Below are 15,718 nucleotides of genomic sequence, written 5' to 3' on the forward strand. Positions count from 1 at the left end.
TGCCAGTATCTTCTGCTCCACAGACAACCCAAGTCTGAGTTGGTAACCAGATCTTCCTGAAAGTGCTGAAACGACCCCGGTGGAACAGTGAACGCTGGGATGGTCCACTTGAAGTGATAGCTGTCACCCCAACTGCAGTAAAGGTGACGGGACGAGCTGGCTGGATTCATCAATCCCAGTGCAAGCTCCGACACTTCCCTGGTGGACCTAGCGACGCCAGGCCCCTGGGCTAGAAAGCACCGCGAGACCATCACCTAGACTCCGACTCCCCCTGTCGAAAGACCACAGTGGGAGAGAAGGTTTTCCGTGGCAAACACACCCCTTTAAGGAAGAATAATCAACGAACAACGATTCTACCAACATCGCCGCTGGTGTGTGGGCACTGTAGTCACAGCAGCTCTGGTGACCCTCATGGTGACTTTGTTAGTCTTTGTTAGAGCTATTTTGTGCAGTTATGAAAATGTGTTTAAACACCAAAGCAGTTCCCTTGTGATAAGATGTGCTGGCCCATGTGCTGTGCACATGGCCAAGGTCATAGGTTATGGGTCAGCACCCCCTCCTCACCTTACTCCAGTAGCTGACCCCCTCCTCACCCTGTTACAGTAATTTTCCATTTCTTTGTGTGACTTTACTTCCTACTTAATAAAAAGCAGGCGCGGTCGGCGGAACTTTGACAGTCTGGAGGAGCAAACATATAGGTGTGAACTCTGCTGTCCCACTCGAGTGAAAGACAATCTTGGCTGGTGTGAGTCTGTTCCTTTGAGTAGTTATACAGTCCAGTACTTGTCTTGCTTATCTGCAAGGATTTCCCTGACAGTGTGTATGTTGTCTATGTGTGTATGTTGTTTATGTGTGTATTGTGTATTGTGTATTGTACTTTATTAATCCCACAGCAGGGAAATTCACTTGTTACAGCAGCAAGCAAGATACACAAGTAAAGAATACATAGTGACTACAACATATGTGTTATTTATGTGTTTATGTGTATGTGTTGTTTATGTGTGTGTGTTGTTTATGTGTATGTGTTGTTTATGTGTGTATGTTGTTTATGTGTGTGTGTTGTTTATGTCTATGTGTTGTTTATGTGTGTTTGACGTTTATGTGTGTATGTTGTTCATGTGTGTGTGTTGTTTATGTGTATGTGTTGTTTATTTGTGATGTTTAGTCTGCTTATTTCAAAGACATCAATTATTGACCTTTGACCTTTTTAATGTTGTGATGAGAAAGCAGCTTTAGGTCAGAGGTCGACAGGAACGGGAAGTACTAAGCTTTGTTTTATTTCAAAGTACATTCACTGTCATACTTTATATTGGACAACAGTGTATGTGTGTGTGTGTGTGTGTGTGTGTGTGTGTGTGTGTGTGTGTGTGTGTGTGTGGGCTGGTCATTTCCAGGAAGAGGTGTGGGGAGGGGTCTGCTGGCTCACTTTGTGACTTCCTGGTGCGTGTGCTATTTCCTGTTCATCACACACACACGCACGTACACTCATGTTTCAAGAAAAGTGTGTTATTGTGTACTTTTAAAAGTCATGTAGAAGAAAAAGTATTTATATTTTATTTGGAATTCAAAGTTTGAAATGACACCAAATAAAATACAAAACTGAGACTTTTATTATGAAGGATATCAGAAGTTCCTCCCCCCTCTGTGCACGTCACACGTGTACGCGCAGCCTCTTATCGCCTTAATTGAATCCTGGAACCTTGCACGCGTGCGTTCACACGCAAACCACTGCAGCCGAGAGTGTGCGTTTGTGTGTGATCCTCGTGCGTCAGAACCGCCGTGGAGCCTTACGGTACCGGACGTCTTGTTGGGTCTCTTGGCTTTTCTTGTGCTTTTTGCCTTCGGCTGTCAACGTCAACCTGAGCAGGTAAATTGTTGTGCAACTAACTAACTAACTAACTAACTAACTAAAACGACGAACTAACTCAGCAAAACTAACACGTACGTTCCTGAACGTTCCTGAAAATTTGTTGCCATTGATCCTGAACATGTCATAATTTTGTGATAAAAATACTACTTCATGACTGAAAGGAAAACATGATGGAGACACAGTTACCCTCACTCACCTTCATTTATGATTAGCATTACCTATCATGTATACTGTATATTCATATCATGTTAATTTATGATTAGTATTACATATCATGTATACTGTATATTCATATCATATTCATTTATGATTAGTATTACATATCATGTACACTGTATATTAATATCACATTCATTTATGATTAGTATTACATATCATGTATACTGTATATTCATATCATATTCATTTATGATTAGTATTACATATCATGTATACTGTATATTCATATCATATTCATTTATGATTAGTATTACATATCATGTATACTGTATATTCACATCACATTCATTTATGATTACTGTAGTATTACATATCATGTATACTGTATATTCATATCATATTAATTTATGATTAGCATTACATATCATACAAAGTACATACATATTCATATCATATATCATATAGAAGTCTGACATTCGTAAGAAGCTTCTAAGATGCCAGATTCACCTTCAGGTCAGATCATAGTAGTAGCAGTAGCCAGGTAGAACTAGTATTAATAGTAGTACTATTAGTAGACAGGGAGTAGAGTAGTCAGACAGTATTAGTAGAAGTCAGGTAGTACTAGTCGGGTATTAGTAGTAGTCGTCAGGTAGTACTAGTATTAATAGTAGTACTAGTAATACTACTAGTAGTCAGGTAGTACAGTAGTCAGGTAGTTGTAGTAGTAGTAGTCAGGTAATAGTAGCAGTAGCGAGGTAGTATTAGTAGTAGTCAGCTAGTACTTGTCAAGTAGTGGTAAAAGTAATAATCAGTAGTAGTAGTAGCCAGGCAGTACTAGTATTAATAAACTGCTCAAAAAAATTGGGGGATCTCCTCCCAGATCTGGACCAGGGCATCCATGAGCTCCTGGACAGTCTGACGAGCAACCTGGCGGCGCCGGATGGACCTAAACATAATGTCCCAGAGGTGTTCTATTGGGTTTAGGTCAGGTGAACGTGGGGGCCAGTTATTTGTATCAATTCCTTCATCCTCCAGGAACTACCTGCAAACACTAGCAACATGAGGTCGGGCATTGTCGTGGACCAGGAGGAACCCAGGTCCCACTGCACCAGCGTAGGTTCTGACAATGGGTCCAAGGATTTCATCCCGATACCTAATAGCAGTCAGGGTGCCGTTATCTAACCTGTAGAGGTCTGTGCGTCCTTCCAGTGATATGCCTCCCCAGACCATCACTGACCCACCGCCAAACCGGTCATGCTGAATGATGTTGCAGGCAGCATAACGTTCTCCACGGCATCTCCAGACCCTTTCACGTCTGTCGCGTGTGCTCAGGTTGAACTTGCTCTCATCAGGGAAGAGCACAGGGCACCAGTGGTGTAGTTGCCAATTCTGGTGGTCTATGGCAAATGCCAATCGAGCTCTACGGTGCTGGGCAGTGAGCACAGGGCCCACTACAGGACGTCGGGCCCTCAGGCCACCCTCATGGAGTCTGTTTCTGATTGTTTGGTCAGAAACATTCACAGCAGTGGCCTGCTGGGGGTCATTTTGTAGGGCTCTGGCAGTACTCATTCTGTTCCTCCTTACACAAAGGAGCCGATACGGATCCTGCTGAGGGTTGAAGGACCTTCTACGGCCCTGTCCAGCTCTCCTGGAGTAACTACCTGTCTCCTGGAATCTCCTCTATGTGTCCAGGTACCGCAGTGATGCCCTGGTCCAGATGTGGGAGGAGATCCCCCAGGACACCATTCGTAGTCTCATTAGGAGCATGCCCCGACGTTGCCAGGCATGTGTACAAGCACGTGGGGGCCACACAAACTACTGAGGATCATTTTGAGTTGCTACAATGACATTTTAGCCAAATGGACCAGTGTGCTGCATCATTTTTTCACTTTCATTTTTGGGGTGTCTTTGATTTCCCCCCTCTATAGGGTGATCATTTTAATTTCTATCAAGTGATGTGGCATCATTTTGTTACTAATACATCACCCACTTATTATCAGGAAAGATATTCAACATCATTTTTCCCCCAGTTTAGATCTGATGTGTTTTCGAAGTGTTCCTCTAATTTTTTTGAGCAGTGTAGTAGTATTAGTAGAAGTCAGATAGTAGGAGTAGTAGCAGCAGCCAGGTAATAGTAGTACTGGTAGTAGTAATCGAGTAGTCAGGTAGTAGTAACAGGTAGCATTACTAGTAGTTAGCTAGTACTTCTCAAGTAGTAGTAGTAGTCAGTATAGTACTAGTCATGTATTAGTAGTAGTATTCAGGTAGTACTGCTAGTATTGTTATATAGTAGGAGTAGGAGTAGTAACGTGTGCATGATGTGGTTGTTTGGCCCGTAGGCTGTCCAAGAGTTTGATTGGCAGGCGAGTATGGCGCACAGCTGGCTCCGCCTCTTGCTGTTCATCCTGCTCCTCCAGATGGCGGCGTCCTCTCCCTCGGCTGCCAATTCCAGCACAGAGCAGCAGGAAGTAACTTTGGCGGTCATCTTGCCCCTCAGCAACACAAATTATGCGTGGGCGTGGCCCCGCGTGGCACCCGCCTTGCACCAGGCGGTGTGGCACGTGAACTCGGACCCCCGGCTGCTCCCGGGCCTGAAGCTGACGCTCGTCCACGGAAGCTCGGAGAACCGCGACGGCTTTTGCTCCGACTCCACGGCGCTCCTGGTGGCCGTGGACCTCAAGCTGGCACATGACCCCTGGGCCTTTGTGGGCCCCGGTTGCGTCTTCTCCTCCTCGCCAGTGGCCCGCTTCACCACCCACTGGGACGTCCCCATGGTGACCGCCGGTGCCCATGCCATCGGATTCGAGAGCTACGCGGCAGTCACCAACACAGGCCCCACCCACAGGAAGCTTGGCGAGTTTGGTGTCAGGTTACAGGAGACGCTGGGCTGGCAGCGGCAAGCCATGGTGATCTACACCAACAACGCCAGTGATGCCAACGACCCCAATGACGACCAGCCCTGCTTCTTTGCCGTGGAAGGCTTGTACTCGTCACTAGGTGACCACAACATCACCATCCGTGACTACTTCAGCCACATTGACGCCGTCGACTACCAGAGCATGATCCACGAGATCCGCCGCAATGGGCGAGGTCAGACGCCATCTTTTGTCAAATGTTGTCATCATGGCTGATTTGATCACACACACACGTCCAGCTGCTCCCCGCCTTCATGGCATCTGTTGCCGGCCGCGAGACTGACAGTGATCAGTGTTGTACTCACACGCACACGCACGCACAATTCAATTAGTCCATGCAATGTGCTAACAAGCTAGGCTAATAGAGCTGCTCCTCTTCCTCAGTAGTGTACGTGTGCTCCTCCTGGAACATCTTCAGGACCTTGATGGTCCACTTCTGGAAGGAGGAGGGGGAGGAGCTTCACCAATACGTCTTCTTCTTCATTGATCTGTTTGGTGAGGGCCTGAGGGAGCGAGGCCCCATTCGCCCTTGGCACCGCGGCGACCAGGATGACTTTACAGCGCATCAGGCTTTCAGGGTGAGCACTTTGACCTCTCAGTGGAGGGTCAGCGAGTCATGTGACGTCCATCCTGGCGTTGGTGTGTCGTTTCAGAGTGTCAAAGTGTTGACATACAAGCAACCTGAAGATCAACACTACCCGACTTTTATACAACGTCTCAAGAAAGATGCGCAACAAATGTTCAACTTCACTATAGACGACTCTCTGGTAACACACACACACACACACACACACACACACACACACACACACAAACGCACTATGACTGAAGAAAGACAACATAAAGCTTGTGGTGTGTTCAGGTGTCTTCTGTAAAGTTCACCACTAATCAGGTGATACGTTCAGGGTCCAAACAAAAAGTAGTGGGTTTGTCTCACAGGTCAACGTGATTGCGGCTGGTTTCCATGACGCCGTCATGTTGTACGCTCACGCCCTCAACGAGACGCTGACTGAGCAGAATTGGCCATCGGACGGTTTCGGTCGGGTCCAAAGGCCTCGAGGACATTCTGTGACCAGGAGGATGTGGAACCGAACGTTCCTAGGTAACACCACGCACACACTGATAGCACCCCCTGCTGTGCTGTTCACATTCAGTTAGCAATGAAAGTCACGTTGAATGAAAACAGTTGAAATGAGTTGCATCCATCCATCCATACATTTTCTTCCGCCTATTCGGATCCGAGTTGCGGGGGCAGCAGTCTCAGTAGGGAAGTGCAGACTTTCCTGTCTGTAGCCACCTATTCCAGTCCCACCGGGAGGACACCAAGACATTCCCAGGCCAGCTGTGAGACATAATCCCTCCAGCGTGTCCTCGGTCTGCCCATGGGGCATTCTCCCAGCTGGACATGCCCGGAACACCTCACCACGGTGGTGTCTGGGAGGCATCCAGACTAGATGCCCAAGCCACCTCAACTGGTTCTTCTCCCTGTGAAGGAGCAGCGGCTCTGCTCTGAGTGCCTCCCAAAAGACCAAGCTCCTCACCCTATCTGAGTCCAGCCACCCTATGCAGGAAACCCATTTCAGCTGTTTGTATTTATGATCTCGTTCTTTTTCAGTCATGACCCAAAGCTCGTGACCACAGGTGAGGGTAGGAACATAGATCGACCGGTAAAATGAGAGCTTTTCCTTCCAACTCGGTCCTCTCCTCACCGCGACGGGCCGATTACAGAAACCGCATTACAGCAGATGCTGCGCCGATCTGCCTGTCGATCTCATACAGTACTCCAACCTCACTCGTGAACAAGATCTCAAGATACTTGAACTCCTCCTCCTAGGGCAAGATGTCACTCCCAACCCGGAGGTGCTTAGTCTCATCTCAGAAGCCTCACACTCAGCTGCAAACCACCCCAGTAAACGCTGAAGGTCACAGCCTGATGAGGCCATCAGGACCACATCACTTGCGACCAGCAGAGGTGATATCTGAAGGCCCCCACACTGGACCCCCTGGATGCCTAGGATGTGCCTAGAAATTCTGCTCCGATTTGACAAAGACCGAATGGCACATAGTAGCGTGCCACCAACCCTGCTCTCCTGGAGCATGCCGCACAAGACACAGAGAGGGACACAATCCAATTCCTTTTCAGAGTCCGCAAAGCACATGTAGACCAGTTAGGCAAACTCCTATGTACCCTTGTAAGGGTGTAGAGCTGGTCCAGTGCTGGTTCCCGGTCTGCCAATGCAGAGGTACTGTTTCCGACTTCTACGCAATGCTGAAAGATGTGTCACGCAAGACAGTCCATCAGCATCCAGAGCCTTGAGGAATTCAGGGCAAACCTCATCCACCCCCAGAGCTTTGCCACTGAGGAGTTTTTTGACTACCTCAGATACCTCAGCCACAGTGATGCACCTGTCCGTGTTCATGTTCTCAAACTCTGCTTCCTTTATGGAAGGTATGTCAGTGGGATTGAGAAAGGCCTCAAAATAATTATTCCCCCACACATATTTTCAGTTGAGGTCAGCTGGCCTCCGTGCTCACTGTAAACAGTGTGGACGGGGCAATGCTTCCCTTTTTTTTAGGCGTTGAATGGTCTTAATAACCCAAAACTGCGGGTGGAGGTGAGTCCGAATATGTCTAGTCGGAATGTGTCAACCTCTCTCACAAGCTCATGCTCCTACCCCACCAGGGAGGTCCATGACCCAAGAACCAGATGTGGCCGTTGAAAAGCAGGTCGGCCACGCGCCTGCACTTGACCACCACCCAATACGCAATGCACTGGACTGCTTGCCTCCGCAGGTGGTGGCTTTCCTGTTACTGGGGGCATGTAGCCCCACGTAGCAATGTAGCTCCTATCGGATCACTTGGGCACTCAAAACTCTCCAGCAAGATAAGGTGGTCATTCACGGAGGAGTGAAACAAGGTGCATTATGGGTCAAAAGTAGGTGTGTGTGTGTAACGGTTCACATGGATATATTGAACCGTTTCGGTTCTGCATGTTCGGTTCGGTCCACTTGCATACCGTTTCGGTTATATTTCATGCTATTTTTCTCAAGTGAGAAGCCTGAGCTGGAAGACCCTCCCATCTCACTACGGTCTCCTGTTTGGGAACACTTTGGTATCCCTGTTAAAAGTGCGGATGGACAAAGACAAGTGGATAAATCTACAGTTGTGTGTCCACATTGTTCCACGGATATCGGGTAGGCTGCAGGAAACATGGGTTAGCGCACATGTTAGTGCACTTAAAGCGGCATCATCGGGCAGTGAATGTTACATTTCCAAGAAAGAAAACCAGCTTCGTGCAAACACCGATAACGTCAGCATATAAACAACCTCTAGCAAGCAGCTGTGACCGGGCCAAAGCACTAACACACGGTATTGGACTTTTTATAGCCACCAGATTATGTCCATATTCAGTTGTTGAGAGCGCTGGCTTTAAGTACAGTCATGGAAAACATGATTAGACCCTTGTTTCATTTTAATGCCTGATGCAGCTAAAGGTACCTTAATTTGGACAAATATAACAATGACAACAAAAATAGATCATAACAGTTACATTTTTTTGTCAGTACAGTGCTATCGCTATTCGTGTAAGCAAGCGCTTAAGCGATTTTGGTTATTATGAAGAAAAGCATGGAAGTTGCTAGATATCAGTTCTTATTATGAGCTATATTTGTTATCATCATTATATTTGTCCAAACAAATGTACCTTTAGTTGTACCAGGCATTAAAATGCATCAATAAACTGAAGAAACAAGGGTTCTCTCATCATTTTTTCCATGAGTGTATATGATTAAAGTTCTTGAAGCTCGCTATGAAATACCATCACGTCCTCATTTTAGCCAGAAAGTTATACCAGCACTTTATGAAAAAGCTAAAGGTCATGTCGTCAACGAGCTATCAGACGCGCAACACAGAGCTATTTAACTGTAACTGTTCATTACCTTTTGCCATAATGTTTAAACAATTGTTTAATTACAATAGTTTTTATTGTATTTTATTCTTTTTCTATTTTAAAAAACTTAATTATTATTACCCAAATGGGTTGCTTTTATTTATTTAAAAAGTTCTATTTGCATTTTTTTTTAAATAAAAACATTTTAAGTCGTTTTTTTCTTTCTTTTTTGTACCGAAAATTAACCGAACCGAGCACTTCCAGGAGCTAAACCGAAATGACATTTTCGTGTACCGTTACACCCCTAGTACAAAGACCACTTATTGTCCAGAGCTGAGCTAAAGTAAGATAGGATCCACTCATCTAAGCTAAACTCCAGCAGGCCCTGCTGGTCACATGATTAGTCCTTGTCAGACTTCCTGTGGCATTGGTGTGACAACTCCCAGCTGAGGCAGCGCCGTGAGAAGAAAAACATGGCAGCTTGGATGCCAACTGATCCTTTTGGGAAGAAAGTCACTTGACTTCTTGTAGAAGGAACATTCCCAAACAACAATTCATCCTCACATCCACTCAATACTCGTACAGCTCCTGCCAATGCTTTTATAAGACCTGGAATGTAAGGACTGTTCTTTTAGCCTTCATCATCTACTTGACAATATTGTTATCTTGCTCTATCACACACCTACACACACACGCGCCGTTGCTTTAAGGGTGGTTGTGATGGTGATACAGGTGTGATGGGGGTGATGGACATGGACGTGTTTGGAGACAGACAGGTGGACTTTGCCGTGTGGGACATGACGGACGTCCCCACTGGAGACTTCCAGGTGAACATCAATGATGTCATCACAGTCGTGTGTCCTGTGTACATTCACTGGTGTGTGTCCTCAGGTGGTGTGTGTGTATGATGGTGCCAGAAAGCAGCTGGTCATGCAGAATGGGTGGAGTTTCCAGTGGCCTGCTGGCTCGCCGCCAGCGGACATTCCTGTGTGTGGGTTCAGGAACGACAACCCAGCGTGCCTCACACGTACACACACACACACACACACACACACACACACACACACACATTGAAATGAGCACAGGTGAAAAAACAGATTTTCTTGTCACCTGTTCAGGTACAGTCACTGTGCATCAGATGGTTGCCATGGAGATTTTCTTCATCTTGGTCATCATCATCACCATCATCGTCATCATTTACAGGTCATAAAAAGTCCAAGTGCTGTCTTCATGCTGCCTTCATACCGCCTTCATGATGCCTTCATACTGCCTTCATGTTGCCTTCACGCTGTCTTCATGCCGCCTTCATACCGCCTTCATGATGCCTTCATGCTGCCTTCACGCTGTCTTCATGCTGCCTTCACGCTGTCTTCATGCTGCCTTCATGCTGTCTTCATGCTGCCTTCACGCTCTCTTCATGCTGCCTTCATGCTGTCTTCATGCTGCCTTCACGCTCTCTTCATGCTGCCTTCATGCTGTCTTCATGCTGCCTTCACGCTCTCTTCATGCTGCCGTCATACTGCCTTCATGATGCCTTTATGCTGCCTTCATACCGCCTTCATGATGCCTTCATACTGCCTTCATGTTGCCTTCACGCTGTCTTCATGCCGCCTTCATACCGCCTTCATGCTGCCTTCACGCTGTCTTCATGCTGCCTTCACGCTGTCTTCATGCTGCCTTCATGCTGTCTTCATGCTGCCTTCACGCTCTCTTCATGCTGCCTTCATGCTGCCTTCACGCTCTCTTCATGCTGCCTTCATGCTGTCTTCATGCTGCCGTCACGCTGTCTTCATGCTGCCGTCATGCTGCCTTCATGATGCCTTCATGCTGCCGTCATACCGCCTTCATGATGCCTTCATGCTGCCATCATCTTCATGCTGCCGTCACACCGCCTACACACCGCCTTCATGATGCCTTCACGCCGCCTTCATGCTGCCTTCATGCTGTCGTCATGCTGCCATCATACCACCTTCATGCTGCCATCATACCACCTTCATGTTGCCTCTGTGAAGCCGTTGTGATACCTTCATGCCATTTTCATGATATCATATAAACAGGAAGTTGAATCTGGAGAGTGAGCTTGCGGCTCAGTTGTGGCGAGTCTCATGGGATGACGTCCAGCTCAGCCACTCTGACCCTGTCCTGCGCAGGACCTGCAGCCGACTCACCATGTCTCTTGTAAGGCATGCCCCGGTCCTTTGAAGCCAACTGCCCAGTCTCTCCCAACTTGGTATTTGTCCTCTGCAGAAGGGATCAAACCGTGACTCCCTGATGACCATGGAGGGAAACCTCCAGATCTACACCAAGACTGGATACTACAAGGTGTCATGTGGTCTCTTGTGGTCTGGGTCTAGTCTTTTGAGTGGTGTGTGTAAAATGAAAAAGACTCAGTTGGGTTGGACTTAGGACAAGAAGAAGGACTGAGTGTTGTGGGGGTTGACATGTCCCATTGTCTCGTGCAGGGAAACTTGGCCGCCATCAAGTCCATTCAGAAGAGACGAGTAGAACTGAGCAGAGCAGTTCTGTTTGAGCTCAAACACGTAAGTCCAAGTTGGTCCTCATCAACGCTGCATGTGTTCTCATCCTCTTTGGACTTTTTGGGGTTCTGACAGATGAGGGACGTCCAGAACGAACACCTGACCCGTTTCATCGGCGCCTGTTTGGACCCCCCAAACATGTGCATCATCACGGAGTATTGCCCTAGAGGCAGCCTGCAGGTACTGCATGTGCATGAAGATGTTGATTCATTCCAAGAGTCCAACCTTCACATCTTTCAGGACTTGATGGAGAGCGATAGCATCACTCTGGACTGGATGTTCAGATACTCCCTCATCACCGATATCGTCACGGTAACAGCATCCCCTAGGAGCGGGTGGAGCCTAGACATCCAAAGTGATATTTCCTTTTTTTACCTCAGGGCATGGCGTTCCTTCACAACAGTGTCCTTGTCTCTCATGGCAACCTCAAGTCATCCAACTGTGTGGTTGACAGTCGCTTGGTCCTCAAGATCACGGATTATGGTCTGGCGAGTCTTCGAACAGCCAACACTCCCGAGGACACGCACGCTTACTACGCACGTGAGACTGACAGCTAGCAAACATAGCATGGGTCAATTTTAGCTTCATGCGTGATGCTAGCGATGCTAACTTTAGCTTCAGGCAGGATGCTAGTGCATGATGATGTGTGTCCCTGCAGGGAAACTGTGGACATCTCCAGAGCTGCTGAGGTCAGACTGTCCTCCCCTCTGTGGGACACAGAAAGGGGATGTGTACAGTTTTGGCATCATCCTACAGGAAGTGGCTCTTCTCCGAGGTGTCTTCTTCCTGGACACACACACTCTGACTCCTAAAGGTGCATAGTTATATAGTAGTTATATACTACATGAGGTAGTACAGATGTATGAGACAATGTAGTACATGAGGTAGTACAGGTGTATGAGACGATGTCGTACATGAGGTAGTACAGGTGTATGAGATGATGTAGTACATGGGGTAGTACAGGTGTATGAGATGATGTAGTACATGGGGTAGTACAGGTGTTTTGAGATGATGTAGTACATGGGGTAGTACAGGTGTATGAGATGATGTACTGTAGTACATGAGGTAGTACAGGTGTATGAGATGATGTAGTACATGAGGTAGTACAGGTGTATGAGATGATGTGTGTGTAAACAGAGATTGTGCAGGCGGTGCGTGAGGGTGGAGTGACCTTGCTCCGCCCATCCCTGTGCCTTGAGAGTCACAGTGAGGACTTGGCAGGTCTGATGCAACAATGCTGGCATGAAGACGCCTCCCAACGACCCGACTTCAACACCATCAAAATACTACTCAGGAAACAACACGGGTGTGTGCGCACACATGCACATGCACATGCACTTCATCAGTGTGTGCTTGTGTGTGAACAATGTGTGTTTTTCAGAGGTTATTCCAACATTTTGGACAATCTTCTGTCCCGCATGGAACAATACGCTAACAACCTGGAAGAACTGGTAGAGGAACGAACACAAGCTTATCATGAAGAAAAACACAAAGCTGATACACTGCTCTACCAGATACTACCACAGTAAGTACTACTACAACACTAAATACTACATCATGAAGACAAACACAAAGCTGATCCACTGCTCTACCAGATACTACCACAGTAAGGTGGAGACTGTAGGAGGGCTGTAAGTAGAGTGTACTACTACAAAAATCTTGAAAGTCTTCCAGCACAAATCGAGTGGCCTCCGAAACATGAATCTTCAGTGCTACAGCAAGCCACATTAGCACGTTAGACTACTACAACACTAAGTACTACATCATGAAGACAAACACAAAGCTGATCCACTGCTCTACCAGATACTACCATAGTAAGTACTACTACAACACTAAATACTACATCATGAAGACAAACACAAAGCTGATCCACTGCTCTACCAGATACTACCACAGTAAGGTGTAGACTGCACAGTGAGTACCTGTTGCAGTACGTGTAGTACTATTGTGTTGTAGTTCCGTAGCAGAGAAGCTGAAAGGAGGAGAAAGTGTTGAAGCTGAAACTTTCCAGTCAGTCACCATCTTCTTCAGCGACATCGTTGGCTTCACCACACTCTCTGCTCACAGTACCCCTCTACAGGTACTACAACACACTACTACACACTATTACACGCTCACTACAAGACAGTAGAGTGTGACTAGAAGACTTTCAAGTCTTAAAAACCTGATCAACTTTGTCATTGTGTGTTGTGTGAAGGTCGTGACTCTACTGAATGACCTCTACACCTGTTTTGATGCCATCATTGACAACTTTGATGTTTACAAGGTACACAAGCAAGGCCTTAACCTAGACTAACGTGATCGGCATTAATGGGTGCTTTGCTGCCCCCAGGTGGAGACCATCGGTGACGCCTACATGGTGGTCTCAGGTCTTCCGGTGAGGAACGGCAAGATGCACGCACGCGAGGTGTCACGCATGTCACTTGCTCTGCTGGAGGCCGTCAAGAACTTCACAATACGACACCAACCCGACCAGCCTTTGCTTCGACTGAGAATTGGCATTCACAGTGGTCAGCGTGTGTGTGTGTGTGTGTGTGTATTAGCTGGCTTCACTGCGTCCTCCTCATGACCTCAAATAACAATTGTCACGATTATCTTGACTCGCTATAAAACTTTGATGTGACAAGTCATTTTCAACACCTTGTGTGTGTGTGTGTGCGCGTGCGTGTAGGTCCAGTGTGTGCAGGTGTGGTGGGCTTGAAGATGCCCAGGTACTGTTTGTTTGGAGACACGGTCAACACAGCCTCACGTATGGAGTCCAGTGGTGAAGGTAACGCTAACATGTCCTCATGCAACACGTGTCTTCATATAATGCTAACGTGCTAATGTGGCTTGCTGTAGCACTGAAGATTCATGTTTCGGAGGCCACTCGATTTGTGCTGGAAGACTTTCAAGATTTTCAGCTGCAACTTCGAGGAGAAATGGAGGTGAAGGGCAAAGGTCGCATGAGAACATACTGGCTGCTGGGAGAAAACAAAGACAAGTGACAGAGGACACCAACAGAAACACCTTCATCCATCCATTTTCTATACCGCTTCTCCTCTTTAGGGGCACGGGGGCATGCTGGCCCAGCTGACTTTGGGCGACAGGCGGGGTACACCCTGAACTGGTCGCCAGCCAATGGCAGCAACAGAAACACCTATAAAATATTTTATTTATGTGGTTTGTATTCATGTCTTTGTCATAACATTGGTCTTCCCTAGTATAACCCATACAGTATATACTGTATGTAAGTACTGTACATATACTGTACATGTGTCTGTATATACAGGATATACGTATATATTAGGGCTGTAACGGTACACTAAAATGTTATTTCAGTTCCATTCAGTTTCTTGAAGTGCTCGGTTCAGTTAATTTTCTGTACAAAAAAGGCAGAAAAAAATGACTTAAAAAAATGCTAACAGAACTTAAATAAATAAAAGCAACTCATTTGGGTGATATTTCAAATAAATTAATAAGTAATAATAATTAGTTTTTTTTCAATAGAAAAATAAGAATAAAATACACTAAAAACTGTTGCATTTAAACAATTGTTTAAACATTGTGTGAAATGTAATGGCTCTCTGTAAATAAATGTAAATAGCTCTCTGTTGCGCGTGTGATAGCTCGCTGATGACATGACTTTTAGCTTTTTCATAAAGTGCTGGTATAACTTTCTGGCTAAAGTGAGGACGTGATGCTATTTCCTAGCGAGCTTCAAGAACTTTAATCACATATAATCATAAAAATTATGAGAGCACCCTTGTTTCCTCAGTTTATTGATGCATTTTAATGCCCGGTACAACTAAAGGTACATTTGTTTGGACAAATATAATGATGATAACAAATATAGCTCATAATAAGAACTGATATCTAGCAACTTCCATGCTTTTCTTCATCCATCCATCCATCCATTTTCTATACCGCTTCATCCTCAGTAGGGTCGCGGGGGCATGCTGGAGCCTATCCCAGCTCACTTCGGGCGACAGGCGGGGTACACCCTGGACTGGTCGCCAGCCAATCGCAGGGCAATGCTTTTCTTCATAATAACCAAAATCACTTAAGTGCTTACTTACATGAATAGCGATAGCATTGTACTGACAAAAAATGTAACTGTTATGAGCTGTTTTTTTCTGTACACTGTACATGCGTGTGTGTAGGATGTATATGGGATATATCATATCACTGAAACATGATCAAATGACATTCATTTTAATATTCCAATTAAAAACTAATATTAGCTTGAATAGGTTGATTTGGTGGTATTGATTATATGTATAGTTTATTATTTGTCTTAGAATATTAAATTCAATTAAATTATTTTAATTAAATCAATATTATTGGTGTAGGAAATACTTGAAAGCAG

The 15,718-nt window shown here is 46.0% G+C and overlaps 1 protein-coding gene across 5 annotated transcripts; it reads left to right on the forward strand.

Moving 5' to 3' along the window:
• The first annotated feature begins 1,652 nt into the window (after positions 1 to 1,652).
• On the forward strand, positions 1,653 to 15,606 carry LOC129172956 (atrial natriuretic peptide receptor 1-like). Of its 5 annotated transcripts, XM_054763276.1 has the most exons (23): positions 1,653 to 1,867; positions 4,369 to 5,119; positions 5,329 to 5,522; positions 5,598 to 5,711; positions 5,884 to 6,046; positions 9,566 to 9,660; positions 9,725 to 9,860; positions 9,952 to 10,036; positions 10,891 to 11,011; positions 11,081 to 11,155; positions 11,296 to 11,373; positions 11,446 to 11,550; positions 11,611 to 11,682; positions 11,751 to 11,910; positions 12,029 to 12,184; positions 12,508 to 12,676; positions 12,752 to 12,895; positions 13,327 to 13,450; positions 13,568 to 13,636; positions 13,703 to 13,880; positions 14,042 to 14,140; positions 14,212 to 14,297; positions 14,419 to 15,606. In XM_054763276.1, the coding sequence occupies exons 2-23, from the start codon at positions 4,399 to 4,401 to the stop codon at positions 14,473 to 14,475; spliced, it is 3,201 nt and encodes a 1,066-aa protein (XP_054619251.1). In that variant the 5' UTR covers positions 1,653 to 1,867; positions 4,369 to 4,398; the 3' UTR covers positions 14,476 to 15,606. The 5 variants fall into 5 exon arrangements, 3 of the variants coding, with proteins under 3 accessions (XP_054619251.1, XP_054619249.1, XP_054619250.1); XR_008567136.1 differs by lacking the exon at positions 14,419 to 15,606 and having other exon boundaries at positions 13,703 to 13,747; XM_054763274.1 differs by having other exon boundaries at positions 14,212 to 15,606.
• The last annotated feature ends 112 nt before the right edge of the window (positions 15,607 to 15,718 follow it).

This window comes from Dunckerocampus dactyliophorus, chromosome 20, assembly GCF_027744805.1.
Source record: "Dunckerocampus dactyliophorus isolate RoL2022-P2 chromosome 20, RoL_Ddac_1.1, whole genome shotgun sequence".
Lineage (NCBI taxonomy): Eukaryota > Metazoa > Chordata > Actinopteri > Syngnathiformes > Syngnathidae > Dunckerocampus > Dunckerocampus dactyliophorus.

Coding starts and splice junctions, on each gene's coding strand:
- LOC129172956 (XM_054763274.1), top strand. CDS start 4,399: ATGGCGCACAGCTGGCTCCGCCTCTTGCTGTTCATCCTGCTCCTCCAG. Junction 11,156..11,295: donor CCAAGACTGGATACTACAAG/GTGTCATGTGGT, acceptor TGTCTCGTGCAG/GGAAACTTGGCCGCCATCAA. Junction 11,683..11,750: donor TCATCACCGATATCGTCACG/GTAACAGCATCC, acceptor TTTTTACCTCAG/GGCATGGCGTTCCTTCACAA.